Source organism: Ipomoea nil, unplaced genomic scaffold, assembly GCF_001879475.1.
Source record: "Ipomoea nil cultivar Tokyo-kokei standard unplaced genomic scaffold, Asagao_1.1 scaffold1407, whole genome shotgun sequence".
NCBI lineage: Eukaryota > Viridiplantae > Streptophyta > Magnoliopsida > Solanales > Convolvulaceae > Ipomoea > Ipomoea nil.
In genome coordinates, this window is record NW_017617835.1 from 90240 (window position 1) to 111462 (window position 21223).

At 32.2% G+C, this 21223-nt stretch overlaps 2 protein-coding genes across 3 annotated transcripts; both read right to left on the minus strand.

The window, feature by feature from the left end:
• Positions 1 to 753: 753 nt before the first annotated feature.
• Positions 754 to 3311, minus strand: LOC109186873 (blue copper protein-like). The gene is made up of 2 exons (XM_019337053.1): positions 2825 to 3311; positions 754 to 1540 (listed from the first exon to the last, which is right to left on the minus strand). The coding sequence occupies exons 1-2, from the start codon at positions 3012 to 3014 to the stop codon at positions 951 to 953; spliced, it is 780 nt and encodes a 259-aa protein (XP_019192598.1). The 5' UTR covers positions 3015 to 3311; the 3' UTR covers positions 754 to 950.
• A 9786-nt stretch (positions 3312 to 13097) lies between these two features.
• LOC109186536 (glucan endo-1,3-beta-glucosidase 11-like) lies at positions 13098 to 17061 on the minus strand. 2 transcript variants are annotated; one of them, XM_019336557.1, is made up of 3 exons: positions 16690 to 17060; positions 14659 to 15698; positions 13098 to 13518 (listed from the first exon to the last, which is right to left on the minus strand). In XM_019336557.1, the coding sequence occupies exons 1-3, from the start codon at positions 16751 to 16753 to the stop codon at positions 13456 to 13458; spliced, it is 1167 nt and encodes a 388-aa protein (XP_019192102.1). In that variant the 5' UTR covers positions 16754 to 17060; the 3' UTR covers positions 13098 to 13455. The 2 variants fall into 2 exon arrangements, with proteins under 2 accessions (XP_019192102.1, XP_019192103.1); XM_019336558.1 differs by lacking the exon at positions 13098 to 13518 and adding an exon at positions 13536 to 14128 and having other exon boundaries at positions 16690 to 17061.
• Positions 17062 to 21223: the final 4162 nt, after the last annotated feature.

Genomic DNA, 21223 nt, shown 5'->3' on the forward strand with positions numbered 1-21223 from the left:
TGAATTGCCATTATTTAATTTAACCCCCAACTATATATACCTACATAGCTTCACATTGAAAGCATCTAACGGCAATGTATAAGCTCAACTAAAAGCAATAATATTGACTCGTGTCTGTCCTCCAAGCCATTAGGAAAGAGAGCGAGTCTAGGCCAGAAGCTGACACATTGATCACGGACTGCAGATTCATTATGAATCAGATTCAGGACATTGATTTTGTCCATGTTCTTCGAGAAGGGAATCAATGCGTTGATTATTTGACCAGTCTTTGATCAATTTATGGACTGGGAACGATAATTCTGAAGCAACCCCCCAGAGATAATTAAGGGTTTGTTGGAGAAGGATGCCAAAGGTTTTGTCACTTGAAGAATTTACTAATCTAAGATCTTTGAGTCCCTCAGACGTACCAAATTTTTTTTTTAAAAAAAAAAACAATAATGTTGCTATCTCTATTCAATTTTGTACTCAACTTAGGCATGAGATATGTTGATGTTGAGCTCATAGTTGTTTTCTCTACCTCTATAAGTTATCTCTATCTTCCCGAACACTTGACTTTTCACTATAAATATAATTTTATACTCCTATTTTTTACTTATATACATGTTTAATTGTTTTCAATTACTTATTTTACTTATATGTGTTAATTAGTTGTTTTCAATGTGGTGAATGGTGATTAAAGCCTTCTCACCTGCACCTGATCACATGTTTTCTAAAAAAAAATAGATGGCAATTAAATTAGCAGAAATTCTAATCAAAATTGAAAACATAACACCTTTTATTGATCAACAAACAACAATCAGTAGCTCTCTCACTAGCCAATCAAAGTAATAATAAAAACAAAGATGACTGTGCACGCATGAACTGTCTGTCTGTGTAACTAATAAAGTACAAACTCAATAATGACATCACTAACACGTACACAAAATTCTCTATACCGGACTACAAATTATTTAGCACACGATAACACCAATGGCAATTGACATGGCCACAACAAGAGAAGTGGCAACAACACTAGCTGTGGGAGCAGAGCTAGGCGGTGGCGGCGCCGTGGGTGTTCCCCCGGGAGTGTTGGCCGCCGGTACTGGTGCCGGTGGACCTCCAGGGGTACCTCCACTAGGGGTAGGAGAAGACGGTGCCTGACCTGAAGGCCCAGGTGATGAAGGACTTGGGCTTGAACTTGGAGTTGGAGTTGGAGTCGAGGACGGAGACGGCCCCGGGCTTGGCTTCGGGGTAGGTGCCGGGGTCGGGCTTGGTTTTGGAGTTGGTGTCGGGGTCGGGGTTGGGGTCGGGGTCGGGCGGGGAGTAGGGGCAGGAGTAGGAGAGGGAGGTGGGGAGGCAGCAGAAACATTGATAGCAAGTTTTTGGCCCAATGGGCAATGCTGACCAAAGGTGCAAATGAAGTATTCTTCTCCACTGGAATTCAGAGTCACATTGGCTGGTCCGACTGTAAAAAGTGAAATCGGACTTGTAGTGTTGCAATTATCATATGCGCTCTTTGTTACCTTAGCCACATCATGTACCCCACTAGGAAAGTTGAACACTGTCCCAAAATACAAAAATAGAACATTTAGAAATTAATCATCTTTGGCATAAATAATGCGGACTACTTTTCTATAAACTCATAAAAAGTAAAGCTAAATAACACATTTTACATTTTTACCTATCACATTTACACTCTTATTTCAAATTCTAAATACCAACTCAAGCACACAATATATAATTGACACGGAACAACAAATCAAAAAATTTCCTATATCTTAAGAATTTAACATCACTGTATTCGACCGTAGAAACGCTGAGATATAGAGGTGTGTAAATTTCGGTTAATCGTTCTTTAGTCGAAAAACTTCTGTTTGGTTATAGTTAAAAGATTTGTAAAATTTCGGTTAACATTTAATTTGGTTTGAAATTATCGAATAACCAAATTAAACGAATGGTTACTCAAAATTATATATATATATATATATATATATATATATATATATATATGTGTGTGTGTGTGTGTGTGTGTGTGTGTGTGGATGTTTGGACTTTATAACTTGTGCTTTTATGTTTGTAGTGTTGTTATGGTATTGTGTTTATATATTTTCTTATGGATTTATTATTATAGGTATTATTTTAAAAATTTAGAACTTTAACTTAAAAAACTTGGGTTAATTGTATTTCAGTTTGATTAATTGGTAAATACGAAATTTAGTTCGCTTAACGGTTAAACCTTTAAAAACTTCCATTAACCGATTACACGTCATACTGAGATACACACAAAAAAAAAAAAAAAAAAAAATCCCAAAACTAATTTCCATACAACTTTCAAACTTTATAGCGCAATAACCATGAAATATTATTTATAATCTTCTTTTTACAAAATTAATAATATCATACGTCTTGACTCTTGAGTCTTATGATCTTGAATATTGAAATATGGAGGAATTAAAAGTCAAAAAAATTATTATTTTACAAATAAATAATTTGACACAAACTTTAGCAGCACTAATCTGCAATCCGAGGTTCATAAGTTCAATCTGTAACCTTTTAATGCATAAAAAAAAAATAAAAAATAAAAAATAAAATCATGGTCTCTATATGGTCTAGCTAGATATCAAGGTTTCTATAGAAACTACAGTACAAAACTAAAAATTAATGATCACAAAAGAGCAAAGAGATGTTTAAAATTTAAAACTCAATTAACAAAAAGGGAAAACCATTTATATATATATATATATATATATATATATATATATATATATATATATATATATATATATATATATATATATATATATATATATATATATATATATATATATATATATATATTATTTACCTAAAGTGTCACCGACTTTAATGGTCTTTCCGGAGGCCCAGGTGGCGTAGGTGGAAGTGCTGGGAGGCACAGTCCATCCCGTGGCGTCGCCGACGACATGAACGGCGGCGTTAGTTGTCTCAGGCAACGTCGTCGCCAAGACGGCGGCTAAGAGTACAACAAACGCGGCGAATTTGATCCTCGTAGCCATAGCTAGCTAGGGATAGTGTTCTCAGAGCTCCCCTGTTTGCTTTTTGGTTATGGAAAAAGCCAAGAATTGAGAGGCGTTTGGAGATAATTATTGTGTATGTATTTATAGAGTCTACTGTGTTCCTTAGCTTTTATATATCTAAGTGTTTGGACTGTGCTGGATGGCTGGTGGCCTAAATGGAAGTCTCTGGGTGGTTTTGGTCGTCGGTTAAATAAACCGCGTTGAATATGTTTTCTTAGACTTTCCTGGGAAATTTAGTTAGAAATTAGAAGATGTTGGAGTTGTTTGGAGTGGTGTTTGGTCTAAATATGAGGACTTGTGGAGTTGTGGATATTTAATAATTAGATTAGGGGTTAGATTGTGTTGCCTGTTAGGATTAATAGCATATAATTATGCTAGAAGCTATAATTATTTGAAATTTTAGCATAAAATGGCATGTAAGTCATGATTTTGTGGTATAAATATATGTGTGGTTTATTTTCGATTTGGGTCGGATCAAAGTAGATTCACACTTTTTCTAGTGAGATGAATAAATTGATATATTGTACACTCAAAACGGACAATGAATTTGATGTGTATTATTTCTCGGTAGTCACGCAGTACGATGGTTGGTGCGGGACCCCCTACGTGAGGTGAGCATGGTCCAACTTGTACAAACCGTTTCTCTCATTCTACCCAACCCTCTCAACTGCCGAGCTCCTATAATCGCGTATACGCGGGCGCCCCAACAATCACCAGCTACCCGACCTATCTAGGTCGGGGCCGAACTACTGATCTGGACCCAACAACAGGACGCCTTACCCTTAGAAACATTATCAAGGCATCTGTACAAGACCCATTTGGCCTCCACCGGAGCCTGTGCATGGGTTCCACATGCCATCCATGCTGGGAAACCATAACTTGTTCCCTCCTCTAAGCTATAAATACCGCATTTATTACTGAGAGGGGGACTTTTGGGCTACTTCTAAGCGCTAGCTCTTAGCTCATCAGGAGCCTTCGACCCACCGTCAAGTACTCCGAGCTCTAACACTTAAACCAACAAGTAGACTAGGCAAGGGGTCCGAGCCCGGAACCGACCCTAGAACCATATCTCGTAGCTGATAATATTCGTATATACTACATCAGGGTGAATGAGAAATTGATTTTCAAAGTAGACCCATTCGAGTTAAAAAATGAATGTGGAAAGACTTGTAAAAAACACTTGTCCCGCATTGGTTTGGGAAGTGAGTTTGCACCATTATATGCATAGAGCTTTTTAGAAGGAGCTTGAATTGTATAGCATAGACGCTTTCTCTCATGCGAAAGGGTGGTGCAAATTAAATTCCAAAATGAGCCTGAAAAGTCGACAGAAAGCTTACCAAGTGCAAATCAAATCCCAAAATGAGCCTGACAACTTTAAACTGCGTTTAGCTGTTGATTTGAGAACCTCAAAATTTTGTTTTGTTCTCTCCCTCTCTCTCAAATATTTTTCTTACGAAAAGTTCTGTCAACACATCCGGCAAAAGAAGAAGTGCTCGCCTGTTGTTCTTGTTCGTTGGACTTTTGTTTGAGTGCTCAAACATTAAGTCGTAATCCGTTTTATCCTATGAGACTAACGCTACAACACTCCTAGCACTCTCGGGAGGTAAAGAATCGATTTTTATGAAAGTGTGTACTACACACGACTCGAATTTCATCATTCTTCTCTGTTGGATTTACAATCTCATATTATAAAACCCTTTCTCGTTTTATTTATCTTTGTATAAATAAATTTTTGTTTCGTACCAAGTTTTGGTTGGATTAATTTTCTAAAAATTAAATCTTTTTGTGCTAGTTTCGTACTAGTTTATGGTTGGGATTGTTTTGTAAAATTATAAATTTCATTGTTTTCAAATTATATATATATAAACATTTATATGTTTTTGAAATTTTGTTTATATATATAGACAAGGTGTTCGACTTAGCCCTTCACCAACTCCCGCCCAATCGATTAAATCAATAATTCATTGCTTGCCTTGGAAATTAATAAGGAAATTATGTTACGTTTGGTTGGTCGAATAGGTCAGTAATAGAATAATATTATTGAGATTAGCTAGATTTTGATCCGGAGAGTATTAGTAGATTTATTTTATTGTTTAATTTGATTTCTATTCTTAGAAGTATATCTTTTAGGAATTAGTTATTCATTTTACAGAAGGATAGTCATTTCTAGCTTCGTAGAATATAGAATGAGTTAATATTAAAAATGGCCATTGACTATAATGGTTTTTCTCAATTTCGTTCTAAACGATTTTGGTAACTTAATGTAGTCTTAGATTTTTGTGTTTTTACTCAATTTAGTCCTCCATTTGTTATTCTGTCCATTTGGTGTTAAATAGATGGACAATTCAGTAATTTCAATATTGGAATCTCTTTACTCATAAACCTACGAAGTGTGAAATCCATCTTTCTTATACGAATACTCCCAAACCTGCGAATATAAATTGATTCGCAGGTCTGCGTATAATTCTGGGAGTAATTCATAAAAGAAAGAGACATTTCGCACTTCGTAGGGCTGAGAGTAAAGAGAGGTCAATATTGAGATTACTGAATTATCTCTTTATTTAACAGCAAATGGACGGAATAACAAATGGATGACTAAATTGAGTAAAAACACAAAAGTCTGGGACTACATTAGGTCACCAAAGTTGTTTAGGACGAAATTGAGAAAAATTAATATAGTGGAAGACCATTTTGGGTATCAACTCAATATAGAATTGAGTTAATACCCAAAATCGTCCTCGACTATAGTGGTTTTTCTCAACTTCGTCCTAAACGACTTTGGTGACCTAATATCGTCCCAGACTTTTGTGTTTCGCTCAATTTAGTCCCAGACTTTTGTGTTTTTGCTCAATTTAGTCCCTCATTTGTTATTCTGTCCATTTGGTGTTAAATAAATAGACAATTCAGTAATTTTAATATTGACATATCTTTACTCATAGACATGTGAACTGCGAAATCCCTTTTTTTTATGAATTACTTCCAGAATTACTCCTAAAACTGCGAATATAAAATTTGATTTGCATGTCTGGGAGTAATTCTGGGTGTAATTCGTACAAGAAAAAGGAATTTCGCACTTCACAAGTTGAAAGTAAAGAGAGATCAATATTGACATTACTGAATTGTCCCTTTATTTAACACCAATTTGATGGAATAACAAATGGAGGACTAAATTGAGCGAAACACAAAAGTCTGGGACGATATTAGGTCACCAAAGTCGTTTAGGACGAAATTGAGAAAAACCATTATAGTCGATGACGATTTTGGGTATTAACTCATATAGAATTATTAACTTTTTTAGTATGCTAAAAAAAAAAAAAAAAAAAAAATTGAAAAACAAGATTAGACACCACTTCGATTAGTACATCTATCTACATGTAGAACATGTTGAATTCTGAAGCTAGTGAAATTTGTAACCCACGTTACTCAATTTAAAATTTTGTACATCATATAAAATACTATACGATGCATATATTTATATATACAGCGATACGTACAGTAGGCATACTAGCAGTAAGACAGGGTTGGTTTAATTTGTTGATTGGAACCAAACTGTACGGAAATTGAAGCTTAAACTCTTAAAGTAGTTGAATAAATTAGTTTATATTAAGTATGTTATATAGTTGGGAAAATATAGTGGAGATGAAAAGTGAGTTGGGAAAAGGCAGTTGAACAGCATCTGATTGGAACAGTTAGGGCGGGTTAGTTGAATCTGATTCTATCCCAATTATATTGGGAAATGGGAATGGCATAATGGTCAAAATTAAAGTCGAGGAGGACACTTGTCCTTATTGTAAAGGCTACAGTGTTGGACCATGTCGCACTTTGATCGAATGTGTAGTTGGCCAACTTTGACATGTCCTCGATCATATATATGCCCACTTCCATGCTCATTAACTCATTTCAACACTTAATTAACACCTAAAGTGATGTCTCCAGTAAAATTAAAGGAATTTGACTTGTTTAAAAATAAGATTATAATGTGAATAAGAGTATCATTATTGGTGTTTTTATTTTATAATTTTTGTCAAAGTTCTTTTTTTGTAAGAGGAGAAAGGGGGGAGGGCAGAGAGAGGAAAGAGAATGGACACTGTTGTTTTATAAATGAGTTTTTTGGCATAATTTTGAGAGGAAAAAAAAAAATAGAAAAGTGATCTGCATTTGTATAACTTGCACGTCCAATAGATCTGTGCATTTCATATCTATCTTTAACAAAATAAAACTTATAAGAACTTAAATCTAACATAATTTTAATTTAATAAAATGATTGTGAATATAATTTATCGTTCTTAACATATTACGGAGTATTATTTTAAAGGCACTAATTATTAGTGGTTTCAATGTTCAACGACTATACAAAGTTGATTCGTTGATAAACTCTACTATCCACAGGAGATGGTGTTGTTAGGAATTGAATTTTATTCATGACTTTCGAGCGCAAACAACACAGGAGATAATATTAGCTATTATCGAATTCGTAATTTTTAGGTACGATAATTATGTTCTATCTATTCAACCAGCTAATTTTGGGACCTAGCATATGTTTTCTTGTGAGTAGCCTTTGTAGGGGTTGAATATATCAATCATGGGAGATTTTCATTGTTATATTAAGTTATAGGAAGGTTGACAATGATGTAAAACAAATTAAATAACTAAATGAATGATGAATGTTTGGTTTTGTTGTGTACAATGCCGTCTCCACTTATGTGGCAGCGGCTAATGGCCCGTTAGCATGTCCTTATGATCCCCCTTGGCGGAAGTTATGGCATTATGCGAAGCCCTTTCTTGGTTGAAGGACAATGGGTTTTCAGGTGGAAGCCTTTACACGGATTCATCAGTTTTGGTCTCGAATTTGAAGAATGTTGGTTCGTTTCGTAATTATTTCGGTTTAGTGTTATTGTCATGTATTCGTTTAATTAATGCTATGCCAGGAACTAGTGTCTCGTTTGTTAACAGAGAGTCCAATCAGGTGGCTCATGCCCTGTCTAAACATTTGTTTGCGTTAGCAGGTCGTTCAGTATGGAGGGATTTTCCTCCTACTTTTATTCAGCCCTTGGTGGCTAATGCAATCTGATCGTTTTGGCTTTCAAACAAAAAATGAATGATGAATGAATTGAGACAATGCATATATTGTGTGTTACGTGTGTGTCTCTCACTCTCTCCCTTCATATATAATAACTAAATTAGTAACTTTAAACTTTGATAATATTAAGTAGGAGCATAGTAATAGATGTTGGAAAAGTTCAATGCTAACTAAATTTGAATTAGTTGATACCAAATATATGCAAAAATTCATTAAAAACACAACCATAATATAATAATGTTCTCACATAATTCAATCAGTATTTAGTTATGATAAGACTTTAATGGTTATTTCAAAGAAGAGTGACAATGATGTAAAACAATTATCGAACTAAAGACATACATAATATATGATTATATGACGATATTTTATTTAATAAAGATAAAAATAAACACCATCCTATTATTATTATTATTATTATTATTATTATTATTATTGTTGTTGTTGTTGTTGTTGTTGTTGTATAGTTTACTTTTTAGGTAATCTAAAGCTTGCTTTAATTTCAAAGGTGAATTAACTTTTGTTTACGTTGGGCCACATTTTACAGGAAGAAAAACTTTTTAAGGAATATGCTCATATAATTTGTACTTTCCCAAATTAAACAAAAGGCAATGTTCCTATTATTAGGATTATTTAAATAACGTGTTAAATTTTGATTCTTCTTCTTCTTCTTTTTCAAGTGAACTTAATTATTTATTTATTAAAAATACTTATTATTAAAAAAAAAAAAAAAACTTAAAGACAATAGTATTAAATTTGAAACGATGATAAAATCTATACTTTTTAAAATTTTAATCTTATAATTCATTTCGAACTCAAGTTTTGATTGAACCCAAGTTTCGATCATACTTGTGATCCTAACTAACATGAATTCTCTCTGAAAAGAAACTCTGAATTCTTTCCTTCTCTCAAAGTGTTGATTGTAAAGATTGAATATTAGGAGTGTAAACAATATAAGCTAAGCTCGAACCTAGCAGGTAGACTTGAGCTCGATCAAGCTTAAAATTTAGACTTGAGTAGTTTGACTTGCTAATTTTTTATAAGGCTCAAACTTGGTTTGATTAATTCGAATTGAGCTCAAGTTTGAAATATAAATATGTGTATGTGTATTTTTTTTTTTTTTGTTTAATTATAAAGCTTGAACTCGGCCAACGTACTACTATTTAGTTTGATGACACTTCTGTTACCAGTCTAAATAGATGGTCACGGGATCGGACCTCGGTAGTGGAGGTTGTGTAAAGAATCATGAGTGTTTCAAAAAAAATAAAACTTGATGAACTCGGTTCAATTAACTCAAATAGAGCTTGATCTTAACCTTTCTGTGTATGCGCGCGTGGGAGGGGAGGCTTGCGAGCAACTCAATGAGTCAAAAAGTATTAAATTTGAGCTTGACGTTTGGTTAAGATGAATGGGTCTCTTCCACTAAGTCACACATAAGTTCATTTAGCAATTCAGATGGTAAAGCATAAATAATCCCCAATACATCACCTACTATGTATAAATTTATAATCATAATTAGTAATAAAAATTCAAAACTAAGCTAATTATTTAAAGAAATTTATATTGTTCTATATATAAAGATTTTGATAGTTTGTACCCTACCGCTCTCCTAAACAACAATACAACTACATTGATGCATAAGGACGGTGGACAAACTACTTGGCTACTACAAATACTAAAAAAATTAATTTAAAAATAAAAAGGTAAAACGATGATTAAAATAATTATATTTAATGTGAAGATAAAGTCAGAAATTTGTCTTTTGTGTTTCATGTTAAAGAATTCGAGCCTGATTTTTCTTTAAGTAAAAGTCAAGTTCTATATGCATGACTAGAGTTGAATCTGGATTAGTCTTATAATGGCGAAGATATCATACATCATGTACAATTGTTTTTTTTTTTTTTTTAATTATGATTTACCATTATAAAAACTCGAAGGACTTTAGGAACGCAATTATTGAGTATGATTTCTAGGAAAGTTAGACAAGCGGATTAATGAAAAAAAATATCCTTACTTTATAAAAGGTCAATTCATACAAATTAAAAAAAAAAATTAAAAGTAAGAAATTGAAAAAAAAAATCAATTCATTATTGGTCAACATCCTTCTTTAACTTTTTATTTATTATTTATTATTTTAGGAAGAAGAAAGTGTCCATATTTTGATTAATGAGTTGCTGATGAGGTGATAATAAAGCAAGCCCCGGTATCAAAAGGCTACAAATGAAAATCAACAAATTATTTCCACCTTAGTTTTATCATTAAGAGAGATCTGTTTTTTTTTTTTTTTTTTTTTAATACTTATAATTATTTACAATATTAATTATATATTTTCTCAAATATTTTCAGGCCACAAAATTTAAGTTCCCACCACCAAGATTTGACCTATGACCATCCATTTAAAATAGTAATCGAGATGTCATCACACTACATCGTAGTTGGCAAGAGAGATCTATTTATATATATATATATATATATATATATATATATATATACACACACACACACACACAATGCTTCCTCTAAAAAAAATATGAATTAATCTCATTCATCTATATAAGTTAATCAATGTCTGGAATTTTATTTTTTTTTTAGTACATATTTTCAAGCCGTTAATAAACCTGGATAGATTGGCAGGATTAATACTCATTTTTACGGGTGATATTAGTCGGGAGAATTCAACATTCGCGTATATATTTGGCCTTATATGTTGAGTCATTGAGTCACTGTGATTTATCTCTTCCAAACGCTCTGTCGGGCTGAGGTGTGGAGGACCCTTAAAATTGGGGATTCACCTTTTGGGAGAAGATCTAGGGCTATGGATATCTAAAATTTATTTCGAATTGAATTATGGCTCAAATTAATATATTTATTTTTAAATTTCAATTTGAATTGGTCCAAATGAATCGGTTTCGGTTTTGATTTGTTTGATTTGAATGTTCGTCTTACTCATTGTATCTGGGGAAGAAAACAAAGGAGAAATTAACAACAGAAAATGACATTGATTTCATGAGAAATTACTCTATACCATTCATTGAATATGACATTATGGAATTTTATTTTTTTAATAAATGATTTTTTTTATAGGGATGGGAAGACTGTTGAAATTTTCTTTCTAAAAATAAAAAATAAAAAATCACACAAATTATTTAAAAGTGATGATGCCATTAACTGATTAACTCACTCACTTCTTAACAATTTATTATTTTAATTTAACTTGTTATAAACCAATTTATCAGTAATTAATGAATTTTAAAAAAAAATTCAAATAATGTCAATTTAGAGTGATTTTATTGGAATAGCATATATATATATATTACATTATTTTATGTCCATGCTTATCCAGTCTTGGCATATGTGATATGTGGATGCGACTTGTATAAATTCTATTCCATGGGTTATATAGAATAAATAAAGAAATGTCTCTTCACACACTTTATCAGGACCAATAACAACTGAGATAAAGTTTTACTGTTTAAGTGATTTAATTTTGAGAATAATACATTTTTTATCCTTCAAGATCAGTAGTTAATATAAAATTCGTCTTTTAATTGATTTACAAATGTCGTTATCTAATTTTTTATCTTTGTTGCGAAACTGGTCTTTTGACTGATAGAGCTAAAAAAAAAAAAATATATATATATATATATATATATATATATATATATATATATATATATATATATTGTTTGTAATTACAATGTTTGATAATGTCAAATTATTTATCCTTTATTGATTATTAGTCTTTAATTTTAAATGATTGTAGTGTTATAATTACAAGATTAATGTAATGATAATTACTTTTTTTCCTTACACACATATATCTCGATAACTAAAAAGTTGACAACACCGAGCCAAGAAAATTTAAAAAGAGAAGATATATGAAGCCCTCTAGAAGTTGATTGTACACATGAAGGTCATGTGGAAGGCTGTGATTTCTCATTTTCTTGCCCACCCATCCCCACACTGATTTGTTTCTTTGTATATATATCTGATGGGTGTGCTTATTTATTTATTTTGAGCAAATATTATGAAAAATCGTGGTGTATATTTAAGGATTAATGTACACACCATAACTATTATTGAGTCAGCAATTTTTGGCATCTTTGGACATACATTTGCCCGCACGGGCTTAGCTCAATAGTTCAGTAGGTAATATTTGGGAGCAGAGGCCAATGTTCGAACCTCGGCGGCGGCAATGTAGAAATTATGTCCAAAGTGGGCAGATTCCTTGTGCGCACCGACATTTGGCCCTATCTGTTGAACCATTGAGTTACCGTGATTTACACTCTCTCAAATGTTCTGTCAGACCGAGGTGTGAGGAGTCCTTAGAGTTGAGGATTCAACCTTTTAGGAAAGACCGTGATTTACACTCTCTCAAATGTTCTGTCAGACCGAGGTGTGGGGAGTCCTTAGAATTGAGGATTCAACTTTTTGAGAAAAGAAGAGTCAGCAATTTTTGGCATCTTTGGACATACATTTTGGTTGACCTAGACAAAATCTTAAGGGTTTAATTTACAATCAATTTAAAAGCTTTGTTGATATTGTTGAATCAATCTGGTCCAAATTTCTTTCATTTTTTCTCTGCTGTCACTCTTGTTGTGTTCACTATTGTGGCTCACATAAATGAACCGTGACCTACTATGGCACAAATTTCTTTCTTATACTAGTTTAGTGTTTTTATTTGAATTTTGAGAATTTATTATTATTATTATTATTATTATTATTATTATTAATGTGCATTTTCCCTCAATAAAATTACAATATTTTGTGTAATATAATAAATTAATTAGAATTTTAAACACTTAAGTATGAAAATGAGTTGATTAAGATAAAGGAATAAGTCAAGCAAAATAAGAAAACATATTTAAATAGATAAATAAACATTGGATACTTTAAAGGTGATTGTATTATATGATTATTATAAAATAATCAAGAAAAGGCTAAGATTATATGCAAAGGGTGAATAAAGGTAACAAAAGTGCAAAAAAGAAAAAAGAGTATTTCATTTGAACACGAAGCTTATATTGCTGAAGTAATTAAAAACAAAACAACCAGCAGCTTCTATAGCTAACTAACTACGACAAATGTATCTCTGCATAATATTGAAAGTGTGCTTACAAGAGAAATTCAAACTGGAGTAAAGAAAACAGAAAACAAAAAATATGTTCCTTGTATATTTCTCCAATTTAAAGAACGAGGACAGACAATGAAAAAGTGGAGAAAAGAAAATTGGAAAATTGGAGTAGACGCAGATGAATACCGTAGATATGATTTGGTATTCAGAGAGTATACTAGTATAGAAGTAGAATAGGATCAAAACTGGCTTCATAACCATGAAGGCTAAAGCAAAAGTAACACCCAAATTGCGAACGCCCAGAAATAGGAACCTTGAACTATGATTCCCTGCAATGTTGTGTATTTGGCAACAGATAAGTTCATAATACAAGATGCAATGAAACAAGAGCTTATAAATCTCTTCAAGGTTTTTTTTATGAATATCAACAAGAATTAGTTAATGGAAGGTAAACCACAAACCCCCTAGGGATTTCCTAAACAGCAAGTACAGTTAGTTTTATAGCTTTACAATCAGTGCCATTTATTCAATACTTGTGACTTATGATTAGAATATAGTTGCCATCATATTTGCAAACATGAAATAGAACAAACATGTCTCTTCTTATTTCATCTTTACCCCTTCCTTCAACTCAGAAGCTAGCATGCTCTGATTTAAGCATAAAGGTGGGTGAAACTTCACCCTTGCAAGCAAATCCAACAGACAATCACGTGACCCAACATGTACCAAACAAAAACTTCAAAACTTACTTCAGTACTTCCCCACAAACTAACTTTCAGTTATCAGACAAGACAAGAAACACTTAAACTTGAAAACCTTGTTTTCTCTGCAATATCTTCCTATCTCTTTTTCTCTCCTTCTATCCAGGGCAAATAAATCATTGTAGTTGATACAGCACAGTGGCACACGGAATCATGGAATAAAAGTTACCATCAGTTTCTGATAAGCACCCAAAATAAGAGATAGTTTACTCAGAAAAAGGAATGAAGAAATTCAAGAAAATCAGGCAAATCAGAATACATAAGGAAAGACTTAACTCAAGAGATTTGACAAGAATAAAATCAAAGGCATAATCATCTCCTTTCTATAATTATTTATTCCCTAGCACTATAAATTAGAACCTCTAGATGAGAGTAAACGATCCAAACTTTACCCTTAGTCTTTAAGCTTTAGTAGCTGGGGCAAGAGCCTAAAACTCTTGTTGGGGAAAGTCTTAGGACTTCCTGTTTCTTTATTTCAGTTTCTAGTCAATAAAAATACATCATTGTTCTTTTCTCTAACAGTTTCTAGCTATTTTTAATTTTTAATTATGATTAGTAAGTCCTCTGCAAGACACATTGGGGTCTCTTCATGACATCTAGGTTTTTTCCCTCTTTTAGAAACATGCAAGCAAAAGTTACCTTTAACCTTGTGAAATGAGGGATGGCATAATCACATCAAGTATTTCAAAGGAAAGATAAGCCCAATACCTTCAAAGTCAAAATAGAGGATGTTGCAGATGAATCTTTTAGTCCTGAAAAACCAATATCATAAGAGATCCTCCCATCAGGTTTGAATAATCCATAGTTCTTCTCAGACAATTGGCCTTGCTTCAAATCCTCATTAAAAAGTGCAAAAACATACACCTTCAGCGCTGTTTTTGGCCTCAATGGAGTTCCCTTCTTCTTTGCAAGTCTTTTCCGCAAATTGTAATTGTATGTCCTAGCATTATCTACTGTAGCAGCAGGTTCATTCTGCCCACCATGTGAAGCCCATCCTGTTTCTGTAACTACAACTTCCATTTTTCTAAATCCAGCATCTTCCAAAGCTGCATATGCTGCATCAATCTGAGCATCAAGCAAATTATCATAATGAAGAGCAGGTTTCTCATCATAAATGCCCTTATTTGAGTTAAAGAGAGCATAGTTCATATCAATCTTGTCTGAATCATATGTGTACGCCAAGAAGGGGTAAGCATTTAAACAGAAAGGGGATCCTATCTGGGAGAAGAATTCTAAAAGTGGTTTCATGAGTTGAGCAACATCCTCTTTAAAAATACACGAGGAAGGAGGGAATGAATTTGCAAAAACAGCTTGTGAATGTGCAGTTGTTATCTGAATAGCATCACTAATTCCCAGATTTTTTGTGGCATTATGTAAATTTTTTACAGCATTCAGTAAAGCTGCTGACAGTTCAGAATCACTCCCTGCCAAAACTTCATTACCCACAGCAATCCCAACAATGTGTGTGTCAGGAAGGAATGCCTTCACATTATCCTTTACCCAATTCAGTGCATGATCTGCATTAGCACTCATATCTTTTACATTTCCATTTGAAAGTCCAACCACTAACTCAAGCCCAGTTCCTCTAAATGCCTTAATGACACTGTGATCTGCATCATAAATCCTAACATTTTTTATCTTTGCTGCTCTTAGGAGTTTAGCAACTTCATCCGGTGAAGGGATGTTATCTGCAATTCTTCCATAATTAATCCCATAAGTTCCAGTGAATGCTCTCACACTGAGTTTACCTGAAAATTAAGCAGCGAATGCCCTTGTGTCAAAAAACACAAAAGGAAACATAAAAAGAACAGCTCCACGAGATTATCCAGGAGACCATCAGGCATATTAGAGATATCAATGCATACACAAAAGAGCAATAAGCTAAAATAATTCCTGCAGTTTCCATTTATAGGTCCTAATATCACATTTTTTGCCATTTGTCCCGACACTATAATTGAGTTAACACAATAATCAGCAAAGAAAGAAGTTCTCCTGTAAAAGGCTTTTCAAATTTAAATCCAGTTATTTCAGCAGACTCTTTGTGGAAAATAAATAAGGTTTATTATTTTAAATTATATACTTATTAAAATAAATAAATAAAACCTAGCTGCAAAGCACCTTGTACTCAGATGGCATGCAGTCATGAGATCGAGCCTATGTGGAGGCATTGTTGACTTTGTGTGCTTCATTAGGTTGAGAAAGTATGTTTGAATAGATACTACAATGTAATAGAGTCAGTAGCATTCAAAAAAAATAAATAAAACCTAGCTTTCAGCACATAGATAAATCAATCAATGGTATTCCTAATTCAGTAGGCATATGTCATCAACCAACCGACAGAAGTTACGCAGCACCCTTACATGGAGTAAATACTTGATTGAAAATCATTCATTACTGTGCTAGTGTGCTCACAATGAGCAAAGTCAAGTGTATAATCATACTCGAATTCAAAATAGAGGGGGGGAAACTATTAATAAAACCTAAAAACTAGAAAACTTTTAGTAGAGAAAAGGGAGAATCAAATATATTGAAGCAAAATTGTGGCCCTTCATGATCCAATAAATTATCATCCTCCATGATCTTTAACAGCAGCAAACTTCACAGAATCACCACAATAGCCAAAAAAGTTCTATAATTAGTTATTTTATTTCTTTAACAACTCCATCAGACCATCAACATACAGAGTCTAATAGTTAAAAAAGAAAGGAAATAAATTATTCAAAAGCAGAGAAAGATTACCGTTATGATTGCAGAAGAGGAACAGTAGAAGAATCAATCGCAGAAGAATAAACGAAATCCTCATAGCTCCGAGGCAAAGATCGATGACGACGACTCCCTCTCTGATTCAGCAAATGCACAAGCTAGCTAAGCTACCTCAAACTTCATCATCCATTGTGAATGATACAACTCCTTTGCTTCCCCCCATATATCCATACGGTATTATAAGTTGCTGAATTGAGCAATAAACCCGAGCCTATACACAGGAATTGCAATAAACGTGTCTGTATACGTACGAAATGGAAGGTAAAAAGTAAAGAAGAAGAAGATGATGATGATGAAGAAAAAGAAGAAAGAACGCTTTCTGTTTATTGGATTTCGGATTTTTGGCGGTCCGTCTCAGTTAGTAATGACAAATTATATTGAAAAATGAAAATCATGAATAAATATTGACTTTTAATGTATTGAAAGTTCATTATTTAGTATACTAATCAATATGATTGACATGTGGTTCAGCACATCGTCTCTTAAGCATAAAGTTATAAATAGAGTCAATTATTTTGTCAGTCCTCTACTACTTAATGTGTTGATAATAGGGACGGAGATTAGTCTGTAGTATACGAATTTCAGTTTAGGCATTAATTCTTTGTGGTTCAATAGATTTTTAAAAATATGTATTGAACAAATATTATATTATAATAATAGAGTCTGTAGAACTCAAAAATAATAATACTCAGTAATAAATTTTTAGTATATAAATAATATATTTTTTTAAAATAAACATTTAATTTATTAAAATGTATTTTTAATATGTTAAAAAAGTATTTTATATTAATAATCCATCTTGCAAGGTGGATCTTTATCGATGATATAATGACTGGTTAGTAATAGCGTCATTATTAAATTATACGATATTTTGGTTAAAAATACTTCCATCGTTATAATTTCAATCATCTTTTTCAACTATTATTATCATACACATACATCCACCATATATTTTATTATCTTCTTCAATTGTATTAAATATCACATTTATAAAAAAATAGTTATTATTATTATTATTATTATTATTATTATTATTATACAATAATATAAGTATCTAAAATCTAAATAAATCTAAAAATTTAATATAAAATACTAATATTGGACACCGAGTTGTGTGCATCGCGCATAGAAAATAATAATAATAATAATAATAATAATAATAATGATAATAATGATAATAATGATAATAATAATAATCATCATCATCATCATCATCACCATCATCATCATCATCATAATAATAATAATAATATGGTAATGGACTGATGGTGGCGCCGGTGGTGTTGATATTTGTGGTGATAGTGGTAGTGATAGTTCAAGTGATAGCATATCATCTATAAAAAAACGTGAACACATACCCTTCATATTGAAAAATCAAAAGTTATAATTTTACCGTTACTAAATTTTCAAATTTATAATATGATGTTACAGTTACTAAATTTTCAAATTTATAATAATTACTAGTTTTTTACGCGCATTGCGCGATTGGGATAATGCCCAATGTTTTTTTTTTTTAAAAAAAATAAGTACTTTAAAGTATATCAAGACAAGATTATATTGGAATTGTTCATGCATAGATAATTAAATGTTGAATTTGCGTATTTAAATATGTAATTCTAAGTTTACAAATGCAAGATAATATAGTCAAGATTGATTATAATTGTCAATAAAATAATTGTATAGGTATGGTTGAAACCAAATACGGGACATAAGGGAGAGTAAATAAAAATTAGGGCATAAAATATTAAATATACACTAATATTGAAGAGCTAATTGATGATTGCCAAACAAAGACATTGCGAGATAGTTTTCTACTTCAATTTGTTGTGTGATTTGAATATTCTTGTTGTCAATAAATCCCCCAAGTAATTAATATGATTGACTTAATTATATATTTTTTTATTTTTTATTTTTTAAAACTATTATTATTATTATTATTATTATTATTATTATTATTATTATTATTACTATTATTACTATTATTATTATTATTATTATTATTATTATTATTATTATACCCTTAGCTCATTTTACAAGTTAATCTAAACAATTATTTTTTTCAAATATATTTTTACCAACCATTGATATAATTCGCTGGTCAAATTCGCTAATATAATCCGCTAACGCTAACCGCTAACTGCCGAGTGTCAAACAAGGACATTGCGAGGTAGTTCTCACTTCAATTTTTTGTGTGATTTGAATACTCTCCTTGTCAACAAATCCCTCAAAGTAGTTAATATGATTGGCTTTATTAATTTTTTTTTTTTAATTTTTTCATTGTATTAATAAAATACTTGGTAAATAAATATATAACATTATTTTGTATTATAACTTTATCTTTAATTAAAAAATAGTGCACAAAAAAAGATAATAGACAATGTAGTGAATATAATCAATTGATGAATTTGAATGTAAAGAATTTTTAAATTTGAGAAATATAAAGACAATATAACTAATAAAATTATTTCTCTTAATTAATTTATTGATAATGAATAAATTTTTTTTTAAATAAAGCATTGTAGGGACAATGTAGCGAATATAATCAATTGATGAATTTGAATGTAAAGATTTTTTATATTGGAGAAAAATAAATACAATATAACTAATGAAATTATTTCTGTTACTTAATTTAGGGAAAAGGGTCAAATAAGCCCTCGAACTTTTAGCCAGGAGTCAATTAAGCCCCTAAACATTCAAAAGTTACAATTACATGCATGAACTTTTAATTTTAGTGCATGGAGACCCAATTACCGGGAAATCACCTGCAACTCCCGGTAAAATCCTCCCTGGATGCTGACTGGCCACCATATTCCTTGCCACTCAACCAAAAAAAAAAAAAAAAAAACAGTGATACCCAGACCTCTAGTTGCGGGGCTCAATCTCTCACCATCAATCCCCTTTTTTAGCATTCTCTCGAACCCTCTTGGAATCTCTTTTTTCTTATGTTCTTTGGAGAAAATATATTCTTTATCGGCGCCCCTAAGAACCCAAACAAAGTTATGCTCGCTCCTCTCCAAACCGGTGGCGATTTCTCGAATTTGTGGGTGGTGGTTCCGAATGAAACGAATATGACAGAGTTTTTTTGTTTGGTTGTCTAGCTAAGCTTGAATTTTGTGGCGCTGTTGGTAGAATGGTGGGTGCTTTTGGAGGCACCATTAATGACGTGGACAAGGTTGAAAGGTTCAGGGACCTATTGTTTCTTCTTCCCACTAATTTTTTCTCTGGAAAAGAAGTTCAAGAAAAGGGCCTTCCAGTGCTCTGCATGTGTTGTAAATTCTGCCAGAATTGAATTTCAAGAAATCGTATTGACCTTTGAGGAAACACTCGAACTCAGGGCTGAAACTTCCTTTGAGGGAAGGGGGATCTCTGAGGATGTCGGCGTCAACGGCGAAGGGCTTGCCCATCTTTTCCGTCTTTATCTACAATTCTCTGTTTTGCCAAATTTTAGAATTAAGTTACTTCATAATTGAAAACCACTAATAACTCAAATTCTGGTGGACAGAGATCTGCTACACCGCTTGCACAGAGTCACAATTTTGTGCACTCGGATGATTATTTAGTTTTGGAAGATGAGGGTGGAAGAGTCAAGCTGAGTGGCAGTTTGTTATTGCCTTCGACATATGTAACTGGTTCGCATTATTAGTTGCTACACGATCTTTTCCCAAATGAAGAAGAAAATAGTGAAGGCGGAGGCGCTGGGGAATCGACGCCGTGTTTTCGTTTCGTTTATTTATTTTACTTTTGTTTCAGTTTTTTTTGGTTGACTGGCAAGTCAAATTGTTAAAGATGGTGTCCAGTCAGCATTCATGAAGGATTTTACCGGGAGGTATAGGTGGTTTTCCGGTAATTGGGTCTCCATGCACTAAAATTAAAAGTTCGTGTGTAATTGCAACTTTTGAAAGTTTAAGGGCTTAATTGACTTCTCGTGGAAAGTTTGAGGGCCTATTTGACTCTTTTCCCTTTAATTTATAGATAATGAATAATTTTTTTTTGAATAAAGACATTGTAGACACATAATTCTAAATTAAAGAATGCATATGTATTATTTTTTGTTGTAGCTACTAAATTATTACGGAGTATTTTTAATTTAATAAGAGTAAAATAGAGTACTAATTATGTCAACTTTGATTGGGATGAGGTTCGAACCTAAGACCTTTCTTATTGAAATCAATGAGTAAGTTAATGGTGAACTAACAGAAATTAACGGAAAAAATAATATTTAACGGAAAATCATATTCATTAAGGATAAATTAGGAAATCTTGGAAAAATTAAAATCTGATCAATCTGAACCATTCATTTGATTAAAAAATTTAACCGCCATTTTTTCTACCCATTATAGGCCTAACTCTCTTGGGCTCTTATTAGTATAGTAGATAATATAACTCTGGGTCTTAATTTTTTACAATAATTATAAAATTAATTCTATATTTTTTTTACTAAACATGTTGAGTTAAACCCGTTTTACCAACCAAAGCCTCAAAGGCTCAAACCCTACCTTTTAACTTAATC